This window comes from Thermobia domestica, chromosome 7 (genome assembly GCF_964235325.1).
Source record: "Thermobia domestica chromosome 7, izTheDome1.hap1.1, whole genome shotgun sequence".
NCBI lineage: Eukaryota > Metazoa > Arthropoda > Insecta > Zygentoma > Lepismatidae > Thermobia > Thermobia domestica.
The window spans coordinates 163,288,381-163,312,788 of NC_137460.1; the positions used below are offsets into that span (position 1 = coordinate 163,288,381).

The window sequence follows — 24,408 nt, forward strand, 5'->3', positions numbered from 1 at the left end:
ACCACACCTTTCATATCCCACCATATGCACAGCATAACCTTTGCACAGTGAATATCTCGTTTTGGTTGTGATGGACCTGGTTCACCTGGTTTCACCCAGGCCTTTTTTCGTTTAGGGTTCTCGTAATGGATCCACTTCTCATCACCCGTAATAATTCGATGCAGAAACCCCTTTCTGCTCTGTCGTTGAAGCAGCAATTCGCAAATGGTTTTTCGTCTTTCAACGTCTCTGTCTTTCAACTCATGTGGAACCCAATGTGACATGTTTTGAATCATTCCCATGGCTTTCAAGCGTTTGGAGACTGTTGTTTGATCAACGCCTAATGCTGCTGCAAGTTGTTCCTGCGTTTGACACGAATCCTGCTCGAGCAATGCTGTCAATTCTTCGTCTTGAAATTTTTTTGGCTGTTCAGCTCGCTCTTGGTCTGCCAAGCCGAAATCACCACTTCTAAACCGTGCAAACCACTTCTGACACGTTCGCTCAGCTAGAGCATGGTCACCATACACTTCCACCAAAATACGATGACTTTCAGTCGCACTTTTCTGCATGTTAAAGTAATGCAGCAGGACACCCCGCAAAAACACTTTATCAGGCACAAATTGCGCCATGTTCACTTAACTACAAACTGGTGTTGTTGACGCTTTAATCCACTGCCCTATACTACGAACGATACGCGATGACAGGGGTTTGCAACACATGTGTGGATACACGGAACTGTGGGACGCTCCGTTCGTTGCGCCATCTCTTGTCCACCCGCACGAATTAATTCCTAGACCAAATAAGTTAATATCTGAAAATTAAAAATAAAAAGTTAAGCATAACAACATCTTGCTCCTCTAAATCTGTGATACAATACTGTCAGGCTCTGCCACTAAGAAACCATAAGCTACCTAAAAAAATTTAGAAGTTACTACTTAATTTTACGATATAATATGTTGAAACTTAGGTTCCGAAAAAAACGGTTCCTGAAAGAAAATGCTAACAACAGTGTGTGTTTAGGGGACACTGGAGCATGTTTTACCCTCAGTTTGCTTCATTGGGTTCTCGCGTTTCAATTATTAGTTTATTTTAACATATAGACAAAATATAAAAAAGTTTCACTTTTTGAGCAAAAATCTCCAATTTTCCTTGATTTCCAGTTTAAGTACCATTTTCCCTGACTGGTCTCTTACTTTTTCGTAAAATTTCCTTTTCCAGCATTTTCCTGATTTCTAGATTTGTACTGTAGCAAACATGTTTTCGAACTGCCACATACAATATCGATAGAAATTGCACCTAAAAACTTTCTAGGTCTATGGGAACTCTGCCACAGGAAAACGTGAAGAAATAAGAAAAAAAAAAACAAAAACAAAAAGAGTATGTCACAAGCAAGTGAAAACAGTGACAGAACTCAGCTCAGGTATCCCTGTGCTCTCCATCAACATACTACAAAACATGGTTTGGTATCCCCGTGAAAGCCTTCGAAGTGTGGTACTACAGAAGCATGTTCAAAATTAGATGGGTGGATAAGGTATCAAATGAAAGAGTGAAGGAAAAGCTTGAAGAAAAATTTCAACATTAAACTAAGTAATTTATTTTTAATACCATTTTCTGAGCGCACAAACAAGGAAACTAGAAACATGACATGATTATAGAAGAATGTTATAATTACCTTGATTTTTTTCGCAATGAAAATTTCTAGTCGAAAAAATCGAAAGTATGTTCAAAGATGTTTTATATAGATACTAAATATTACAGATAGCCAAAATCCTACTTTACAAAGCAAAAACTGCTGAATTCAATACGAACTAGTGTACCTCACCTTGGTGTAAATTCGCAGGTAACATTATCCTCCTGCAAAGACTGCACGTTCTTCAATGTGACAAATATTTTCACGAACTTATCCGACTGGTCCCACGCTAAAAGAAAGAAGATAAAAGTAAAAACTGAATCAGATATATTGTTAATGCAAGCATTTTGAAGAGATATTTTTAAACAAACTCAAAGTGTGCATATTTTATATTTTGCTCTTCCGTATCGTCTTACGGATTCATTTAATCGCTGAATTTTCACTGAAACTGTTGTCAACATTGTCAAAACAGGTAAGAAATGAGGCTTAGTGGGGGCAGGATGGACGGAAATTAATTACACAGGTAATAATACACACATTAATTAAGAACATAATACTGTAGTAGTAACACTTGTAAACATAAACATGCTAAGGTTTTCAGTGCGGGTTTTCAACATTCACAAATCTAAGTCATTGTATTTCTCTTTGTCTCTTGTGGTTGATGACCAGGGCCCGGATTTTCTTGACCTAAAATTTTCTAAAAAGTGACCTATAAAATACTAAAATTCCTGAAAAATAACCCTAAATTCACAAAAATTGACCTTAAAACTTGTGTTTTTTAAAACGTTTATTTCGTTAAACATTGTCATTTTTTTTTTAAATATCTATTAGATTTTAATTACCATTTCTCATTCTCAAAAGTTTTGTTTCAGTCAGTTGCTGTCTATTGATCAGTCCATTGTACGGCATTGTACGTACTGAAAACGTCAATTCATCCCCGAGTTGAAACTAGGAAGCACACTTGAAGAATACATGCTCGAAAGTGTAGACTGTATATATGAGAATAATAGACAAAAACCCCGTTTAAAATCTTTGTACATCTTCTAATCCATTTTTAGTTGCTCACGTGATCACATCCTTTGTGGTCAATAATCCAAAACCATCTGTTTGGCCACCTACGAACTCCTACCCCTACTCAACCAGCTAAAGCTTAGTGTCCATTAACTTTTTAGGAATGCAGTTTTTCCACTCCAATAGTCAGGAAGGTATTTAGGGAAAGAGGTAACTTCGTATTTTTCAAATCCGTAAACAGTGTTCATTTTAAGATTTCCTTATGTAGAAGGAAAAGACTAAAATGACCATAAGTGACCTGAAAGTTACTTTAAAATATTAAAAGATGACCTGAAACTTCAAAACGACAAAAAGTGACCAAAATTTGACCTTAAGACAATATACTTTTAGAATCTAGAGTTGAAGGATAACGTTTTTATTTGAAGTTGGCTTGTCCTATGCGTAACAGAAAAAAGTTGACTTGTCAACAAGATCCTGGTCCTGTTGATGACAATGGTGAAGATTTCATGATATTACTGTAACGTTTCTTCAGAGTCTACACGCCATAGTTCGTTCAAAACAATGCCTTACAACCTTGTCTTTCTTTCAACTATGAAATTTTTTTATCTCTCTCACTTTATCAGTGTTGTGATTTGTTATCTTTCAGGGGTCAATCCATGCAAAGTGATCGAGAAAAAAGAACAATTACCGCTCGACCTTTTCAAAAAAATCTAATTTTTTCGTGAGTGTTTATCCTATATCAGGGTACTTCAAAACCACAATTAATTATTTTTTACAACATCCCATGGCGACGCAATGGCTGCCGCCATTTTGCGTTTTTTCAATTTTAGGCGTTTACGTTGTTTTGAATATAACAGCATGTATTTGTTCCAACAAATTGAAAATTGCTGGACCTCTCCAGCTCGTGCAGAGCTAAAACTTTGATCTAACATTTTTGCCTAAAACCACTTGAAGGGGTGAAATCAGGGCCTACAGTAGCAACATTTTTGGACATTGAAAACATGTTTGGGAAGAGGAAACAACTGACGTAGAAGTCTGAATTTGTGTGTGCATGTAGTCCGGAGTCATAAGTTGATACACAAAAATTTTCAGACCTGTAGCTGCTCCCAAAGGCCTGAGGAAAAAAATATCGTAAAGTTGGGGAATTATGCCAATTTACCATATTTCAGTGTCCAATATCTCCAATGGGTCTGGATTAAAAAAAATAAATAAATAAATAAATAAATAAAAAAAAATCAGATTTTGGGAGTAGTTAGTCCTTTAGTATACCATAACACACAACAAAGCGCGTTTTGTGATTTTCAGCAGAAGGGAGTCAAAGTATTAAGTAATGACGTCATACTCTAGCTGGTGTTTTGTTCACAAAATCTACTGAAAATTTGTTGTTGTGAAGTAAAATAAAGTAGGATGAATGGTTAGTCCAGTCAAGGCTCTCAAGCTCGTCTATTTCCTCTCGTTGTAACAGTCTTATCAGACCCACAACAGCACAGGTGAAGAATGCCGCTATCAGCAGAAGGCCAGAAAAGTCAAAATGCACCATTGACAAAAAAGTCCGTAAGTATTCCTTGCTCTTGCTATATCAATGATACTGAATCATATTTATTCTTATTTTAACTGTCAACTCATGCAGAAGACTGTTGTCCTTTCTTTTGATCTACATTCTCAAGTCAGTGAACACTTACTTGCTGTAAACACTGACAAATTTCCAGTAGATTTTATGAACAAAACACCTCCTAGAGTATGACGTCATTACTCAGTACTTTGATCCCCTTCTGCTCAAAAACACAAAAAAAAGCTTTGTTGTGTGTTATGGTATACTAAAAGACTAACTATTCCCAAAATTTCAGATTTTTCTACCCAGGACCATTGGAAATATTGGACAGTGAAATATACTAAACTGGCATAATTCCTTAACTTTAAGATTTTTTTTTTTTTTTTCAGGCCTTTGGGAGCAGCTACAGGTCTGTAAATTTTTGTGTATCAACTTATGAACCCGAACTACATGCACTCACAAATTCAGACCTCTACGTCAGTTGTTTCCTCTTCCCAAACATGTTTTCAATGTCCAAAAATGTTGCTACTGCAGACTTTGATTTCACCCCCTTCAAACGGTTTTAGGCAAAAATGTTGAGATATCAAAGTTTTAGCTCTACACGAGTTGGAGACGTCCAGCAATTTTCAATTTGTTAGGACAAGTACATGCTGAGACATTCAAAACAACGTAAACGCCTAAAATCGAAAAAACGCAAAATGGCGCCAGCCCCTGTGTCGCCATGGGATGATGTAAAAAATAATTCATTGTGGTTTTGAAGTACCCTGATATAAGATAAACATTCATGAAAAAAATAGATTTTTTTGGAGATGTCGAGCGGCACATGCTTGACCACTTAGAATGGATTGACTCTCAGGCGTTCTGAAAAACCTGATGTTAAAACACTGTTGTCTTTGGAATCACGAACACGTTTTCAGCATTGTGGAGTGTGTTCCTTTTCGGCATACCTATGTTCATTATTTGAAACATGCATGGACCTTCACTGCCACCTGTGGAATCTGATGGATTAGAGAAGGAACTTTTATATCATATTAAGAATTCTCACAATAATTTCCGATAAAGGAAAGTCCAGACAAGTTGGGTTTTATTACCAGTGTTTCCATAAGAGAAGAATGAACGAACCTCGTACAAGATATGTATAGTTTTATTCGATTCTCAGCGTACGTGTATAATAAATGCTGGCACTTACATTTCAAAAATGGATGTCTCATCATTAGTATAGGAAAAAAGTACTCAATCTGGATCAATCCTTCGCCGATGTTTCTATGGAAAGCCTACATCAACTTTTCGAATTCACACCGCTAAAACTTCCCCAGTGGCTACGATTCATTGCTGATATTATTGTAACTTGGATTTTTAGATATCTAAACAATTCCTATAATCTCTGAACAGTAGATCACTTATTGAAATTCACCTGGACCTTTTCTAGCCAAATCCATCATTACGCCAGACCTGAGTGTCAGACTGGAAAACGGATAGAGAACTGGCAGGATCTTAAAAGCCTTAGTGGGTGGTAATCGGAACTGTCCGAACAATCATATCCTCTTACTAGTGACATTGTAACTTAACTTATGTTCAACAACGTTGCCATAGCTTTGGTCCCCATTACACTGTGATTAATGGCTTACACATTGGGTTCTTTCTTTCTATATAGAGAAGGGGGAAATAAACAAACACTGACCAATTTGCCTGCATATATAGATCATTCCGTCTCAATGGAAAAAGAAATATTCTGTTGAAAGCAGGTTGAAAGTGTCAAATAACAGCAACATCAAGCACTCGGAGTTTCCAGACTACTTTTTTCTTCGCCAAAACATTTGAGACATTCCATTCCATATTCATATGACTGAGAAGATCAGCTTTTGCTCACCCCCTATTTTTGCCGAGAGCTGCCGTCCAGTTTGAATTTTGTTCCTCTCCAAAGGAAGAAGGAAGATTTTTCCACTCAAAGTGTCAAATAACAAAACAACACAAACCATTCGGAGTTTCCACGCTACTTTTTTTTCTTTTTCGCCAAAACCTTTCTCAAGTGACAGAGAGGAATACGCACTCACCCCTCTGGTCGAAAATTGTCAGCTAGCTTGAATTTCTTGGCAACACCGGATTTCGGAGAAAATGTTTGTTTTACTACCATGTAGTGGGAGGAGAAGGTTAATAGGTCAATTTTCCATACCTCCCCCAAGGTTTTTAAGAAGTTTCTAAAACTGCACCTAGAAACTACTGTACAAACAAAATACACGAACATAATACAAAACCTTCCCTTGAAAAGCTCTTATCCTTACAACACAAAACATTCTTCACGTTACGCTTTGACTTTTCGTAGTACTCAGATCTGTCTCATAACATCATATCAAGAAAATTAAGACCCGTAATGAAAGTACTCATCAACTGACGATATGCCTCAACCTTATTCATAAATAATTCATCCAGGATTATTATTATTTTGCAAAATCTTCTACTCTGAGCCTTCTGGACAATCCTCTAGTCTAAGCTTAGCTTCCATTATTTGTTGACTTATGAACTTCGCTTTTCCTGGACTTATCTCATCGCCAGAAACTGAAACAACCTTTTACAAGTGTCAAAATTGCCTACTGCACACCACCTAGTCAATATACTTCTCACGGGAACTAGAACGTTAGAACTTGTCGCTCTCACCCTGAAATCAATCCCTACGGACTATGGAATTCAATAATGAAAAATGTTTAACTGGGTAAAATGTCTACGGTTTAGCGTTCGAAGAAATAGTATGCGAACAAACAATGCTGACATTTGGGCACGAAGTAAAAGGAAAGAAAATGTGAGAGTCCGTGGACGAAACATGTGATTCACATGGACGCAATGTTGTAATTGGTATTGACATGATGGGACTGGTAAAATATTTCTTCTAAACTGCGATATTGTGGAAAATGTTAATTATTCCACTCAGCAACTTGTTTGGCAAACCAAAGCATCTGTTATGGCATGATATCGTTCAATACGAGAATGTGCACTGTATATGATGAAGTCAGCCAACTCATAGCAGGCACTATATTCAAAGTGGTTTATATAGCTTTCCTTAGCAGTTCAAAAGAGTACTGAATCGATCGTTAATTAATTAAATGTAACACACACACACACTCACTCAACCATTCACTTACTAGTGGGTGAAATTTTGTATGCGCCACTAATATAAAAATATATATATTTGCTTGACATTTCCTTTACATGATATATTCACGTGTCAAGATCGGTTGGTTTGTTAGTTTGGAGTTCAACTCCCTCTCAGAACTGACTGCGTAAGCCTACCGTCTAATGTAGAATCTGAACCACATGTGATATTACAGGAATCCAATCCGAAACACATGCTAACCATCCAGCGACGAAAAGTATCAACATCGATTGAATATATGCCAATACACCACGTATACGATAGCACAAAAGCAGCCGACATATACCTGCAACATAACCGTAGTTGCACCAATCTTACATTATCATTTTTGAAACAACTTATGACTTCTGTACTCGAGACTTACACAATTTATTTCTCAAAAGTTCAGAAATAAGAGAATAATATATATTTGTTTAATTTTCTACAGAAAGCAAAATACTACTTACTAAACTGACCACAATTTTTGAGATGGTTTCCGTACGTACTTTGGTATCTAAGCCAATGAAATCGTAATTGAATTAAAGACATATTCTTTCAGGAAAGAGCACAGTTGTAGAACACAAACGAAGTATTTTCCTAATACTTATATTAGTTCTTTTATTTATATGAATATTAAATAACGTATTATCATTATCATTTCAAATACAATAGTAATATAACAGCAGTACATTAATATTAATATTACATGAATTTAAGAAAAGACGGAGGAAATCAGACATTCTAGAGTGAAAAAAACGTATTCAAATCGTGGTAGTGTTTTACGTGTGTTATGTACTGCTGAAAATATTATTATTATTATTATTATTATTATTTTTTTTTTTTTTTTTTTTTTTTTTTTTTTTTTTTTTTTTTACATGTAACATTTTCAAGTCGATTCCAGTTTTTACAATAATTATTAATCTAATTTAACGCGTGTTCTCCTTATGCCTGGTTAACCCTTTAAGTTTTTTCGGTCGTTTTCGACCGATATTGTAGTGTCTTAAAGATTCGATTAAAAGAGAACTAAGAATGCTATTTAGTTCCAGTTTTTTTATTTTCCAAGAGAGGAGGCATTCAAGAAAGCCTTGGAAGGGTCTAGACGCTTCCGAGCGTGAGAACATAGGGGGGTATGATGTCATCATTTTACAAATTCCCTTTTTTTACTGAGATCTAACTTCAACATTTTTTGGTGAGCTTCTTTTCAATCCTAGAATCCTAACATTTTCCATAAACAATCAGTGGACCAGTTAGTTTTTATGAGAATTTTTTCGGATGCCCTCGTCAACATAGAAGGGGGGTTCAGAGGGACAAAAGGGTAAAAAGGGATAATTTTTGACCAAAAATCCCATTTTCGTGATTCTTGCTCCGCTAGGCTACATGATAGGGACATTTCAGTAGTACTTTCTGAAAGCCTACTCGATTCTGAAGAGAACGACGTATGAATCACCATCCTACGATAATCAGGGACGTGTCAGGGAAGTTTGTATAGTATCCTTGGGAAATTTCGGAAATATTCGCAGAAGAGGAAAATATTTTTCCCGCCCTTAGTATTGAAGATAGGAGATTGGTATTTGGCACAAGTAATTAGTACCACAAGTAATATTTTTGAAAGTGATTTCCAGATCTCTATGTTAACCCTGGGTCGCGCCAGAGGGTCCCAAAACGGGGAAAAGGGATTTTTTCTGTAAAAATCCCTATTTTCTTCACTTGTAACCTCCTTAGGAACGTCCTAGGGACATGCGGGTGATACCATCTATAAGCCTACTCTATTCTAAAAAGAACGACGTATGTATCATCATCCTACGATAATTAGGGACGTGTCAGGAAATTTTTGAAGTTTGTATAGTATCCTTGGGAAATTTCGGAAATATTCGCAGAAGCGGGAAATATTTTTCCCGTCCCGTCCTTAGTATTGAAGATAGGAAATTGGTGTTTGGCACAAGTAATTAGTACACTACGTAGCATTTTTGAAAGTGACTTCCAGATCTCTATGTTTACCCAGGGCCGAACCAGAGGGCCCCAAAACGGGAAGAAAGGGATTTTTCAGCAAAAATCCCTATTTATTCAATTTTTCTCTCCTTAGGGACGTCCGAGGGACATGAGGGTAATACAATCTGGAACCCTGCTCTATTCTGAAGAGAATGGTGTATGAATCGTGATCCTACGATAATTAGGGACGTGTCAAGAAATTTTTGAAATTTATATAGGGTATTCTGGGACATTCTGGGAATATTCCCAGAAGAGGAAAATATTTTTCCCGTCCTTAGTGTTGAAGATACGAGATTGGTATTTGGCACAAGCAATTAGTACACTACGTAGTATTTTTGAAAGTGATTTCTGGATCTCTATGTTTACCCAGGGCCGCGTCATCAGAGGGCTCCAAACCGGAAAAAAAGAGATTCTTTCAGCAAAAATCCCTATTTTCCTCAATTATTCCCTCCTTAGGGATATCCGAGGGACATGCGGGTGATACCATCTGAAAGACTACTCCATTCTGAACAAAACGACGTATGAACCATATTTTTACGATTATTAGGGGTGTGTCAGAATTTTTTAAAAATTTGTAGGGTGCATGTTAGGGAAATTTTGGGCGTTTTTTTTTTTTATGCTCTCTCAACATGGGTAAAAAATTTTCCCGCCCTTACTATTCAAAACAGGAAATTCTAATTTGTCACAAGTAATTAGTACACTACGTAGTATTTTTCCATATTTTTGTAGGTTTGTGCGCAGACCCGGTAGAGCCTCAGGGTGCCCCAAACCTTGAAGTTTTTTTTGGTAAAAAAAAAATCCCGATTTTCCCTCAAATAATTCTCTTTTGGCATATTATAGGGACATGTATGTGATACCGTTTGAAAGGCTGTTCCATTCTGAGAAAAACGAGGTATAAACCATGATCCTAGGATAAATAGGGATGACGCTGTTGCTGATTATCTGAGACTCAAGAAAAACACCTAAAAAGGTGAGAATTTAAAAGGGTTAAAGTGTTCTATCTGAGGTAAAAAATTTCTTCAAGATTATGGGAAGAAGGGAAGGAACTCAAAATACTGACAGCATTGCCTTTTTGTATGGCTATCCTTATACGTTGTAGTAAAAATTGATAGCTTCTCGGGTCTCCTGCTTTTGCTGTCAGACTTGCTCCTACTTCCTTCAAAAAATCAATTGCTTCTTTGCTGAAGACACCTGTTGATGATGGTCTTCTTTAAGTTTAGAGTATTTTGAGTGTTTGCGTGAACAAGCCGCTTCCGCTGCACTCCCTGCTTTTATACTTGTGGATTATAGATAAGATGGAGCAAACGTATCCACACATGTGACATCCCAGACTAAACTTACGACCCTTTTTCCACGGAATTAATGTTATTCCGTCTGGCCGTTTACCATCGTTCCTGAATATTCCTGGAGGTTCTAATATACTCGCAAAGTCGATGCTTGCAAGAGTTCTTTTGATTATGTTGTTTAATTCGCTATGACGTGCAAATCTTCCTCCACTTTTGTTGCAGCTCAAACCATGAAGACCTTTCTTGTCCATCTTGTTGTTGCAGGTGCAAATAAATTCATGGCAGATATTCAGGCCTAAGCGCAAACCTATGCAGATTTTGAAAAAGTTGTCATCCAAGAATGTTCCTATGTTTATAGATGGGGTTGACTGTAGCCATGCTCCTGATTCCTTCTCTCTTAAAGCTTTGATGCGTGCACTTTCAATGTTGTTTTCAGCGACTATTTCGTTTTCGATTACCTCATTTACAATAATTTGATCCCATTGTTTCTGTGACTCTTTTTAAAACCGGGGTTTTTCCATCGTAAATGCCTTTCCAAATTTCCAAAGCCTCTGCCAAGTGGATTATTCCCACTTTGTCAACTGGATACTTTATAATTTTGGAAACAATATTATTATTATTTTCTATTATATTATATTTTTATTATATAATATGAAGCGAAGTATTAGTATTATTTTCTAACATATTATATTAATTTTTACTTTTGCAATATTTTCAAAAACGTAGAAAAGTAAGGGTGCGACTGACGAACACCCAAACTTCAAACGTTTACAAGGCATATATATCATATGATTAATTCCAAACAATTACAATATATTTGAAAAAAGAAAGATCAGTATTACATATAAGAAGCTCCTATTGATACCAAAAAAAAAAAAAAAAAAAAAATTCTCTATTAATTTGAAACAAATATGGTCTGTGTAAAAATATGTTACACTTTCAATCGAAAGCTTTTACAATTACTGCAATTGTATATCAATGAAAAAACGGAATTTTTCAGGAAATGAGAAGTGAAGGGTCAGGACTTCTTTACGTCTTTTTGCCTATATTTCAACTTCAGGCAACAATGTTCCGTAAAAGCTGTTGTTTCGAACAAACTATATTTTCCACATAAAGGAAGTTGTTCCTCCGTGTATGTAACGACACTGTATCACTATTTTAATGTTGTTCTTTACAGACCTGTCCAGTTTTTCTATCGGCCATTATTTTTTCTTATTTTGTAATTTCACTTACAAAAAAATATTTTACCTAGGGTGGATTTGATGCTCCGACTTTTGGGTTTATTAATATTGTTTTCTCGCCACCTTACCGCTGGACTACCTTCTTCACTTGGTATTGTGGCTAATTTTCTGCCTTATATAAGAAGAAATTTATAGAATTTGCTATTCAGGATACAAAAATTTTCATGAATTGCTTCATAAATATGTGAAGCAATGTTCAGATACAAATACTGTAATACTGCATCTAAAATTTATAACAATTTTATAATAGAAAAAGATCTGATAATACCGGTACGTTTCGTACGTAAATCTGAATCCACGATAGTCTTGCTCTTCGCAATGAAGTTCCAACGTTCAGTGCTGAGTAGAATAATTTTTCCTCTACGAAATTCCTTTGTTACTGTTGACAAATGAAGGAAGTTAGAAAACATTGCAGTCTTTTTTGCTTCTAATTTAATTAGTTTACGCTATTATAGAACACAAATATTGAAACGTGTGTGATGAAGGCGAAAGTTACACAAGTAGTATTAATATCTATATTTGTTGTCTTGGTCAGTTTTCTTTTAATATAAGCACATCTAACGATGTTATATGTAAGTGAACTTCTCTTTGACGATAAAACATCTTTGTAAATGCTACATCCTCTTTTCACATCCACGGAAACCAATGGAACGAACTTCGTGTTCATTCCGAATGGCAATTTTGTAGATGTTGGAAACTCGGCAACGTTTTGATTCTTATGAAAAGCAACCTCTAGCATATCTTTAGCAAAATATTTAACTGTTGTTGTTTTCCAAGAATTCTACGATTCTTTTTCTAAGTGTTGTTTTTCAAAGATTTTAAAGGCAATGTCACACATTTGTAACCATAAATACAAAAATAGTCTGTTTGCAATCACGAATCTTCACTGGCTGAGAAACTTGGCGCGCTTTGGAAATGGTATTTGCCTCGTTTGAATTCAGAGAAAAAAAAAGGCTTAATCTTGTCAAAATTCTGGCACACTTAGTGCACGATGACTAGGAAATTTGGAATAAAATTTTAAAAAGTAGCAGTAAAAGAAAAGAAAGGGAAAGACAAGGAATTTGAGACAGATTAAGGGAATGAAAGCTTCTTCCACACAAAAAGCTAAATTTACAGGTGCTGGAAAATATCTTTATTTCCAATTAAAAGCAACATCTTTGGTACTTTCGAAGAGCTAGTGTCTGCTCTAAAACGAAACAAGTGCGTGCTTAGAAATTCTAACCCTCGTTAATACCATTTTAGTAGCTGAGACAGGTCAAGCACATTGCTTCAACAGAAGTTCAGCTGTAACTCCATTATAAAATATTACTTGCGTGAATTTATTTCTGACTGAAAAGTAGATTTTTAGATGTATGACCTTTCCCCTATCTACTAAAAATTAGGTAAAGTAAGAGCACTTGAATCTCTGCCATATAATCTACAGGTGCAAATGCAATGAAATTCAGAATGGAACTTCTTCGGTTTACTGTTCGGCCACTACGCTACTACTAGCAACTCAGTTCATATATACAGGGTAGACAATTTATCTTGACCATCCGCTATAACGCGGAACCCAATTATTACTATTATTATGTATTCTGCCTTTAGCAGGTCCTGGGATTAATTTTTTATTTATTTATTTTAGATTTGGGCTTGGAAATGTATCTTCCACTTTTGACGATCTTCAGCTTCCTCTTTTAACTCCCAATATTTTCTCCTATCTTTCAAATCATCGATCAGCTGTGTTCTTCTTCCTATTCCTCGCTTCCCTTCTATGGCGGTATGAAGAAGACCATTTTTTCTCAAGATGTGTCCAACCCAATTGGCCTTTCTACGAAGAATGGTGGCTAGAAGTGTCCTCTTTTCTCCTATCCGTTTTAAAACATCTTCGTTTGTTGCTCTCTCTGTCCATTTTATCTTCTCCATCTTCCTCCAACGCTACATTTCGAAGCTTTTCAAATATTTCTTCCCTAACTTCCGTAATGTCAAAGTCTCTGAACCATACAGTCCAATGCTCCACATATAGCACTTGACCAACTTCTTCTTAAGTTTAATATTGAGCCTGCTAGTTAAGAGTGATCTTTTCTTGTTGAATGCTTCTTTAGCTATGGCAATTCTTGACCTGATCTCTTTGGTACAGTAAGCGTCTCTCGTGAAAATACTTCCCAGATACTTAAAATTATCGACCTCTTCAAATTCTCTTTGTTCTACTCTGATTCGTAAGGGCGTGTTCCCACGGGATATTCTCATGACTTTTGACTTTTCGATATTAATTTCCATTCCATACAGTTTTCCAGTGTCAACTATTTTGTCAATCATCTCCTGTAGTCCTCCTTCGGTTTTAGCTATTATAAACGTATCATCTGCATACCTAAGGGAGAGAAAAGCGAAACTTTGCACAAGGGAGTATAAGGAGGGATACATCTTTCCATATATTAAACAGAAACACACAACATTCCTGGCAACTCAATTTAAAGTTATATTTTTTCAAATGACCCTACATTATTACATATTTCAAATCAACATGTCAAACGAAAACTTAAAATATTACTTCTATTATTCAGTGTTGCAAACTAAGGATGTCATACTATCACAAACATCCGAAGTTTGGAAACCTCTAACGCACATACAGCACAACAGAGTTGCACAGGATTTTGCACATCGAAAGTACTTTAGCGTTGGATATCATGGTTATGGTATAACTTGTTTCGAATGAATAGGAACGAAGTTACCAGAGCTTGAAAATTTTAACTTTTCTGAGAACCTTTATTTCGAAAAAATGCTTGTATAAGTATCATATCTAGTTACTTGTATGGTTTATAATGGATGTGTAAATTATTTTGCCCTTTACAACACTCCGATATCTGAAACCGTTCTGGAGATATGATAAACAGTGATAAAGTTCGCAACACTGCTGAAAATGGCGTATTTGTGATAATGATAACTATTTAAAATGATTGTTGTTTTCCTTCTCTGTTATACCATTACAGCAATAGCTGTAATTACAAGTTCTCGCAATTACATGATTTAAGCAATGTTGAAAACTTCAGCAATATTTATCGTATCTCCGGAACGGTTTGAAATATCGAAGTGCTGTAAACGGAAAAATAAATTAGACATTTATGACAAACCTTACAAGTAACAATTCTGATTTTAACGATCCTTTGCACTCTTTGTAAACAATGCAGATTGCAGTGCAGAAATGTTGCCAACTAATTAAACAAAAAATTTTATTTCTAATTTTGTGCTAAGAAATGAATAAACAAACTGAAGCGAGAAACAATGAGATTAAAAATGAAATGGCATGGGTTTGTGATAGGAGAATAAGGAACCATTTTCTCTCGTTTGCACTGGCGTACTCGGAAGTTCTGAGGAGAAAGGGGTTCAACCTTTGAAGTTCTTCTAATTTCAAGTGTGTGTGTGTAAGTATCTCAATATCGTAATTGTTTATTTCTGCATAATATCTTTGCTCAAGAATAGTTAAAAACCCGAAACTTAACTAAGTACGCACTGCTCTCCAGAATCTTCGAACTACTATGTAAACGTAGACACGCCCCAGGAGGAAGAAGGGCAGAACCACATGTTAAATTTCTACTACCAGTGTAAATTACAACTAAAACTTACTATCCCCACTCCTAACGTTTCCTCTAGCTGCGAATCTATTGAAAATATTAGGATTCAGAGTCACTATTACATGACGACTTAGTTGCCTACTAGCAGATCTATGATTGCATGGATGGATCCCCTTATCGTCCCCTTCAATAGCAAGGCTCTATGAGATATGGACCTACAGTCTAATGAGCGATCCGAACTACATGAACTTTCTCCGGAAATCGAACGCGGGTCTCCCGCCCGATGATGTATACGCAAATCATATTGCCTCAAAGGAGTTAATTATCGGATCTAGAAAAATGCGCAGTTGTACTCACCACTTCTACTCAAAATTGAGTTCTTGGGGGCTCAGTGGTAGAGTGTTAACTTTAGCGCATGGAGTCTCTCGTTCGATCCCAGCTCGCGCCAAGTAAACCTTGTGGTGAACAAACACCGTGTGCATGCATTTCCTCGGGGTTCTTTCGTTTCCTCCCACTTTCTTCATTCCACCATTTCATTCATTTTTGTAAAAAGATTTCACTTCAAAACTTGAGCTCCTTGTACGTTTCCATTACAGGCGAGCGAATGTTTGGAACAAGCAATTGTTCATTTTTCAAGAACTTGAAAACTACTGAGTTTATTTATTTATTGAATAGAGAACTTATTATTTTATTTCCTTTATTATATGTAATAAATACCTTTGAAATGTATTTTGAATCCTCGTGGCTTATCCTTTCATTTGATATCTTAACAGGAAAGTAACGCCGTAAACAAATATCAGTCATGAGAGTATGAAGACACTATCGACATCTTATTGATCAAATTCCAAGAAACTTTTTAGATTCTACATAGGAATAAAGACACATTATTTAACATGCATATAGTACCTCATCTTAATTTCGCTGCAGCCAGAAAAAAAAAAAAAAAAAAACCTCAAAAGTTAAAAACACTCCTATCCAATATTATAAAGTTCTCAAATGTTGAAGATTCCTTTGTACATTTGATCAATCCTGGCACCAAATATTCAGTTTTTGCATCTCTAAAATGGTAATTTAATCTGCGCATTTTAAAAAGGCTATATAGGAATTATAATTAAAAAAAACAAAAAAAAAAAAAAAAAAAAAACTCATATTACTGCGTAATAAATAAGTAAAACAGGTTTTATCCTCTTTGACTTCTCTCTATTCTCCCTCTCTCTCTTTTTCTTTTTTTGAATTGACTATTTCCTCATCTCAAATGAAAAGTCAAACAATGATCTGAAATACTATAAGGAACTTAATATCTGCTGTAAGAACAGCGAGTACACTTGATTTCTCTTTTTCTTAGCCCATTTTCATAAAATGACATAACTGTTTGACAACGATTCTTTGTGAAAAACTGAAAAATAACTACAAGTTTGCAACACTGAAAATGAGACTAATAACAGTTGACTCTTCCATAAGCAAATAGTACACAACAAATGTAATATATTATGGTAATTAATGTATTGTTAAGGCATATTAAGAACATTTAGGTTCCGACTCAAAGTGTATATCTATATGGGATCGAAATCTTGAACCACAATCAAAATTGTAAGAAAAAACTGATACAACAAATGACAAAATAAAGATGTCGCCCAAGGAAGCCAGCAGGTTACCTGCTGCTCCGAGTTATTCTGTTAAACATAAACAAGGCAAACCTGTAAGTACAGGAGAAAAAAAAAAAGCAAATAGTTTATCAAACGATATCAACGTTGTTCAATTCACTTGAAGAAAATTAAGACCTTAAGTAGCTAACGTTCATGTTCTCATAGAATAATATATATACATTATTAATTTACTTTGTAGTACTGAAGTTACTATTGGTATGTTCGCATGCTATACAATGTAAGAAAGCACATCAAGAAATTGAACTTAAGTGGGAAAAGAACCATCTGTTTTCATGGATATGCGTAATGATTTAGGTAAGAAATGAAGAAATAATCTCCCATAATGATAAATATGCTTGCTTTTACATTCCAGCGCCATCTCTTTATCGTTCAGTTGATAATTTGACACAACTCATTGTAGTTTTATCAGTAATTACAATCTGGAGAAAAATAACAACGTTCAGCTGCTCTTAAAGGTAGGGGGATCATGTAATATTGGGTATTTTGTCCCATATCACGGCGATGGTGTGAGAAAGACGAGTAATCGACATAGCAGTAGCAGAAATACATGCACGTGCTGATGCAGAAATATTGCGGGAAACAGACGAAACAATTTCCTCTTCACCAATCAGCAAATAGTCCTGCGCGCAGTGACACAACATCGAGTTACGCAGTTAGTTTTTGAAGGGTGCAAAGGACTGTGAAAAACGCTTTAGATATGATACTTATTCAAGCATTTTTTTTTTTTTTTTTTTTTTTTTTGTAAATAAAGCTTTTCAAAAATAAATAAATAAAATAAAACTGTCAAGCCCCGGTAACGTCGTTCCTATTTACTCAAACTAAGTCATACCATGACCATGGTATCCAACGCTAAAGTACTTTCGATGTGCATTATCCTGTGCATCTCTTGTTGTGCTGTGGCGTTAGAGGTATCCAAACTTTGGATGTTTGTGAAAACTATAACATGTCAGTTCGCAATACTGAATAATAAAAGTGGTATTTTAAATTTGTGTTTGACATGTTGATCTCAAGTATGTAATAATCTGACGTAGTGACGTAGCCATTTGAAAAAATGTAACTATACAAATATATTGGGTTGGCAACACTGTTATATGTTTCTGTTTAATACATGGAAAGATGTCCCCCTCCTTATACTTCCTTCGTTCAAAGTTTCGCTTTTCTCTCTTTCTCGTTTCTCCGTTATAGCACATGATAAAGATAAATTGTCCATCCATATATGCGATTTGGAGAATATATTTTATTCGAACTTCTTTGTTGTTGCTAAGAGTAGAATCATCTCTCACGTGTTGGAACAAACAAACAAAAAGTTTTATCGTTTTCACGGTTTAATGCCTACTACTAATTACACAGTAAATTTGAAGCAAGGTAGTAAAATAAATAAAAGTAATACGTGTTATGAGATTACAATGAACATCGACATACCTATGGAAAATATTAATAGAAAGTACATTGGAAAATAACGAATACAGCAAGGAAATAACTTTCTTTTAAGAGTATGAAAATACCTACCGTAATTATTTAATTTGACATCATAACATTTAGGAGCTGACGACGAGCAAGAACTGATAGGTTTGGGAACAGCTGATGCCTCCGAAGAAAACGAAACGCTGATTTCCGTTTCCAGCTTTCTGATCTCTACAGTCAAAATATCTTTCACTTTCGACCTTTCAGCAACAGTCAGGAGTTTCTTCAGCTCTTCCACATCTAATTTTAACTTTTTAACAAAATAAATAAATAAACTGTGTTTAGCAAAAGTATTCTTGGCACTCTTTACATAAACATAGAAATACATCTATCATAGACATTACACAAATGCAATTACAACTCAGTTAATACAACAAACACTTAGTTCGGAGAGACTGGGCTAAGTCTACCTGTCCAGTACCAAGGTTTTCTCGTTATTCCATTACTGTTTTGTACCTGATTAGTAAAACTATGCTATAATTTGTGTGGCGCAAAAATATTTTAAAAACTTCATCGGTGGGACTTAGATACATATTTGTAATCAACGATTCCCAACAGGTGTAAGACAAAATTTTAGAAAATGGAATCTTTGAGTTCAATGTCCTACGATTATGCCTGTTAGGCTAAGGGAGACGACGATTAAAGCAAGTGAATGATGATGGAAGAATTAGTGGAATAATAAAGTGGGAGGAAAGGAGAATACCCCGAGAAAACTAATGAGCACATGCTGTCCACAACAAATTTACTTGGTCGGGGATCGAACCAGGGACCCTACGCACCAGAGGTAAGCGTTACGAAATTTTAGAATTTAAAAATGAATGTTATGCCGCAGAGGCCGTAGGTCTAGACTGTACATGGTTCATTTTACTTTTACGATAAAGCTTTTAGTAATAAATTAAAAGCAATTTTGAAACCCTATGGGAACCATTCGCTTAAATAACTTGTTTTTAAGAAATTAACTTTTGTCGAAAGCAGACTTGTTGCTATTACTACTCTACAATTCCCTTCTTGTTGAGTGAAGTCAATGTTATCGGATATAATTAAGTTTCTGTAGATACTTTTTGCTTTAGAAATTATTACTTGTTGTTAGTCAATTTTGTCCTAAAATAAAAGCCGACTTGCACATTATTACAGGGTTGTGCCACTTGTTTAGATGTCTCTGCAGGGTGGAAAAAAATAATATTTTTTAAAAATAACTTTTGTTGATCTTTATATTTACATCGAATTTATTTTCACATCTTTCTCCTTATATAGCACAAGACTTGAAATGAAGAAAAAACATTAGCAATTAGTATGAAATGTTAATTATGCCATTTCAATAAAAGCATTGGGGTTGAATTTTGAATTAATCTCCAATTGTTAATCAATTTCAATCCCAAACAATGTTTCTTACGAAAAAGCGCAGCAACGTTTATCAACATGGTATTTTCTCATAAAAATTACTGATATTTGGCAAGAACGTATTTAAAAAAGGGCGGCCCAGAACCAGCTTGCGGCATAAAGTACGTATAAAATATGTGTATTTCGCCTAAAGTTATGTAAAATGTACAAAATTTTTGTTTCGGAGAGGAGGGAATCGGAGCCCCTAAACGACCCTATTAACTGGGAACAGACACATGCACAGAAGAATGTCGAATGGTGGTATTCTCGGTGGAGCAATGGTTAAGCTCATCGCCGTATATAAAGAGGGTTCCGACTTCGAACTCCGGTGGGTATTAAAATGGTTAGAAATCTACATTAAAATATAGGTCCATAGGAGTGTTGAATTCAGACTTTATAATCACGGGGGGCTCAAACACCATTACTTCACAGACATACACCTTAACCCAGGGTTGGCAAAAACCATGGTTTTTATTGAAAAAAACAGTTTTTTTTTTTTTTTTTTGGTTTAAATAATTTGCTCTATGTATTTATTTTAAATATGGACAGATTAGTTTTTTTCGCCTTGGTGTTATTATGCAACCACAAGGTTATGCTAGAAGGGGTCCCATAAGTTTAAAGCGGAATGCAAACCGCTTCTCGGCTTACATCTAAGAGAAATTGTCCATTTGGACACGAAACCGGGACTAATTGGTCACAAATGCGATTGCCGACTCACTCACGAAGGACTCCTGATAAAAATACGTTGTACTGATCTTTACATAGGCGTACTTGTTAATATGATTGTCAAGAGTCATTTCAGAAGGACAAAAAGATAAACAGTTACACAAGTAAAAACATTATACAGAATTATATATAAATCGAGAAACTCCCGCCTTAGCCATTGGGAAAATCCTGTTATTACTTTAAATCTATTTGTATGTAAAATTTTAAGGTCAACGTATCATAACCACTACGCTAAAACTGAGGTATTAAATTACAAATTTGGTATGTAGATATCATTCAATAAAATTAAAACCAAGTCAAATCCAAGCTGATGTTGGAAGTTACGTAGGCAGTTGATAAATTTTGCCAATATCTATCAATATATTTAAGCAACCTTGACTTCTTTATAAAACAACATGCATTCATTCAAGTAGAAATATATAATTTGGTTTCACTTCGTATGTTTAGGCTTAACATCCTTAAGAAATACCAAGGTTATCATGGAGAAAACTTTTGCTTAGAGGGACACCTCGAATCGCTACTTGGTTTACACTTGAAAGATGGGTTGTGGTTCGACCGAGAATTGAACACGGGACCCCTTGATTAAAACGTGAAAAGTAGATAAACGTAAGGCGGATGGTTTGATATGTGGAAACGTCACCATGAAGTCCACACGATTCAAAGCATTTTTCGTTCTTTTTTATGGGGGGGGGGTTAAACTTTTTTTTTTTTTAAACCAGCCAACCCTGCCTTAACCTACGGAACTCTTTATGCAACTCAAGGTGCGACATCAAAACCTAGGGGGAAGGGGGTTGCCCTCCTGAGATATGGCTGAATTCAACTATGATCCCTAGTCCCTGCATTAGAATATCTTCACCCGATGAAAAGCAATGTTTCACCTTGTCCATCGGCCTTGGACAGTACACCTATCATAATTAGGTCCAAACGAGAGAAACTTAATTGTTGAAGAACCCTAAAATTAACACAGCTGAACATAATGCAAGAGAGGACCAAACTCAAAGCGACTTATTTTCTTCAGTGATTTAATACATATACAATATATAAATTTCGCCTAAAGTTATGTAAAATATACAAAATTTTCATATTTCGGGGACAGGATTACACCCCTTAAATACGCCCATTTTATCTGCGAAAAAAACAGATGCGCGCACAAAATAATTTTCGTCTTAAATGCCGACGGTGACTACCCAGGTGGCACAGTTAACGACTTACAAACCCTATGCTACGAAGAGAAGAAAGCAAGATGACCCCATTACCCATTCAAAATGGGATTTTTCCTGATCATTCTTTGGATGAAACAGTCTTTTCACACTGTGCTGTACTTAATACGGTTTTATTGTAATTGTACCTTGACTCACCCATGCAACATTCGCTAACTCCGTGAAAAAATGGTTGGAATTCTTAACGGCAGGAAGTAAAAAAGACTACATGGATTTCATTCATTCGTATTCCAACTTTAAGTGGAAAAGGATACAGAGCTAAATGACACAGAATTCGTTGCAAGACTCAAGAAACATCAGAGCACCTGTAAGGGTCTGGGAGAGGATCTGAAATTTCCATTTCTGATAAAGATGAAGAGTCTGTTTTCTAAGGTGAGTAAAGTATACTTTATTCCTTATAAGTGTTCGTCGTGAACGAATGGTTAAGCTTGTAGCTTTGGGATCACAGTTGTATAATACCTGTAATACACTAGTAACCCTACACTTCTAAAATACAGGTAACTTATTCCGAAGTTCCGCCTATTTTCGGCCAAAAGCGTAAAGAAGCTACGAACATTTAGAAATTATCAACTTTTACTTTTATTTACTTTATCAAAGCTTAATATTCAATCCACATAGTAATGCCGAGCGAGCGACAGCGAGTGAAAACGGGTTTGCAGCCAGGTTGGTCATGTTACTTACCGTTACATTCCTCCACGTTTCTTTGCCACTATTTGCTTAATATATTTTCTACAATTTATTTTTTAGATCTATTAAGCATGATTTTCATTTACTTCTAATAGATTTTCCTGATTATCACCATATTGTATCATAGACTGTAATACTGTTGCAGCACATAGTGTCTACATACCTGCAAGCATGTTTACAAATCAAATGTATATTACATTTTCACAATCCTACCATGCAGTAACCTTGCGCCAAGTAGTTTTATCCGTTTGCTAATAGTTCCATGTTTAGAACCTTTTATATAAAATAAAAACTTCCGCTCCCCTTTCATATTATCAAGCACACAAAACATGCAAATTATTCTAAGTATGTATGTCCAACAATCTTAAGAAACAACGCAATCCACCATCACCCACCTACTTTCACAACAACCCGCCTCAGAATGCCACCTAACAAACTAGGTACGTAAGTTGTTTGTTATAAACATCTCTTTCTATGGGCAGTATTGAACTTTACCCGTAAATTTTGCAAAATGTGGTGTGACTGAACTTGACCAGTGCTAGTGCACATTCCATTTACAAGACATCTTAATGTGAGTTTCGCAGTAATAAAAGTTTCAATAGCACTTGTAATTGTTTCTCATACTACTTGTAATCATAAAGTACAACTTTCGTACAGTGTACAAATACTCGGTAAATATTTAGCATACGGGGTCCAGAAGTACATAAAAAAAAAAAATGGAAGTAGCAAGTGGGTAATAGTATACAACAGTGCCTCATGATCTGTGCGCGTGGATACTTCCTACTGTTGCATTACGTATAAAAATGATTTTATTACATTTAGAAGTAGTAAGAAGCATCCACGTGCACGTGACATGCGATATGTGTTTCAAATCCCCCACATATACTCATACACTACGTACAAGGGCATATTATTATTCTTCGCATACCATAAAACGCAACGCAAACCGACGTACATTTTATTTTATATTACTCAGTAATTAAATGAAAGTCGCATTTTTACCTCATTTTCAAGTTCCTATATCCTCAATGAATAATCCTTAAAAGACTGCACTTCGTGAGTCCTCGCTAAATGATGAGGCACTCTCGTATACTATATCCCGTAATATTAATAACAAAATTTATCATATTTTCGAAAATTATGCCAAACCCCTACGCTATAATTTAACATAGTACCCTAACATAAACTAACCTGTGAACAGAAACTACCGAAATTGTAACATTTTTTAGAAAAAAATAGCTGGACCCCTTCTGCTAAATATTGTCCGCTTATAACACCTAAAATGGTTTTAGTGCACTTCGATTCTTAATCTGCACAATGTTTACCTGACGTTCGGACCAGAAAACTATTCTTTGTTACTTACTTCATCTAATTTGTTCATTGGCATCTTTACACGCTATTCTCTATATGTGTTTCCTATGTCTCTAACTCGTTTAATATAGTTTTCAGTTCGTAATCAGTAAATTCAACCAGACTTCTTATTCAACAAACAAATCAAACGTACGTCATTCACGATCCTGCATGTGCGTCCATGTGATTCTTTTTTTTTTTTTTCTTTCTGTTTCGGATGTTTCTAGAGGCAGCGTTGCCAGACTCATAAAACCCGAAATCCTTAAGCAAGATAAGAATCGACAATTTAACCCTCCGTAAGACCGTATATTAAAAATTCCTTATGCAGTAACATAGAGCTTTCTTTATTTTCTTTTTTTTACTATATTTAGTAATATTTATTGTATTGCTTTGAAATTATAAATGAAGTAGTGAAATTATAAATGAATAATAGGTGCAGTTTTACAATACAGATCCATAAATCGTAAAATGTATGTCGGAACAAAACCCAACCAACACCTATGCGGGGCTTTTAACCCTTTGCTACTACTGTTACTACTACTACTACT

At 35.5% G+C, this 24,408-nt stretch overlaps 1 protein-coding gene across 1 annotated transcript in view; it reads right to left on the minus strand.

The window, feature by feature from the left end:
- Window positions 1-24,064, minus strand: part of LOC145690554 (calcyclin-binding protein) — a 47,972-nt gene extending 23,908 nt beyond the window's left edge. Inside the window, exons 1-3 of the mRNA XM_081765546.1 lie at window positions 23,874-24,064; window positions 18,543-18,747; window positions 1,802-1,898 (exon numbers count right to left, since the gene is read on the minus strand). Coding sequence (XP_081621672.1) covers window positions 1,802-1,898; window positions 18,543-18,747; window positions 23,874-23,897 — 326 coding nt within the window. The 5' untranslated portion in view covers window positions 23,898-24,064. The remainder of the gene's footprint in view (window positions 1-1,801; window positions 1,899-18,542; window positions 18,748-23,873) is intronic.
- Window positions 24,065-24,408: the final 344 nt, after the last annotated feature.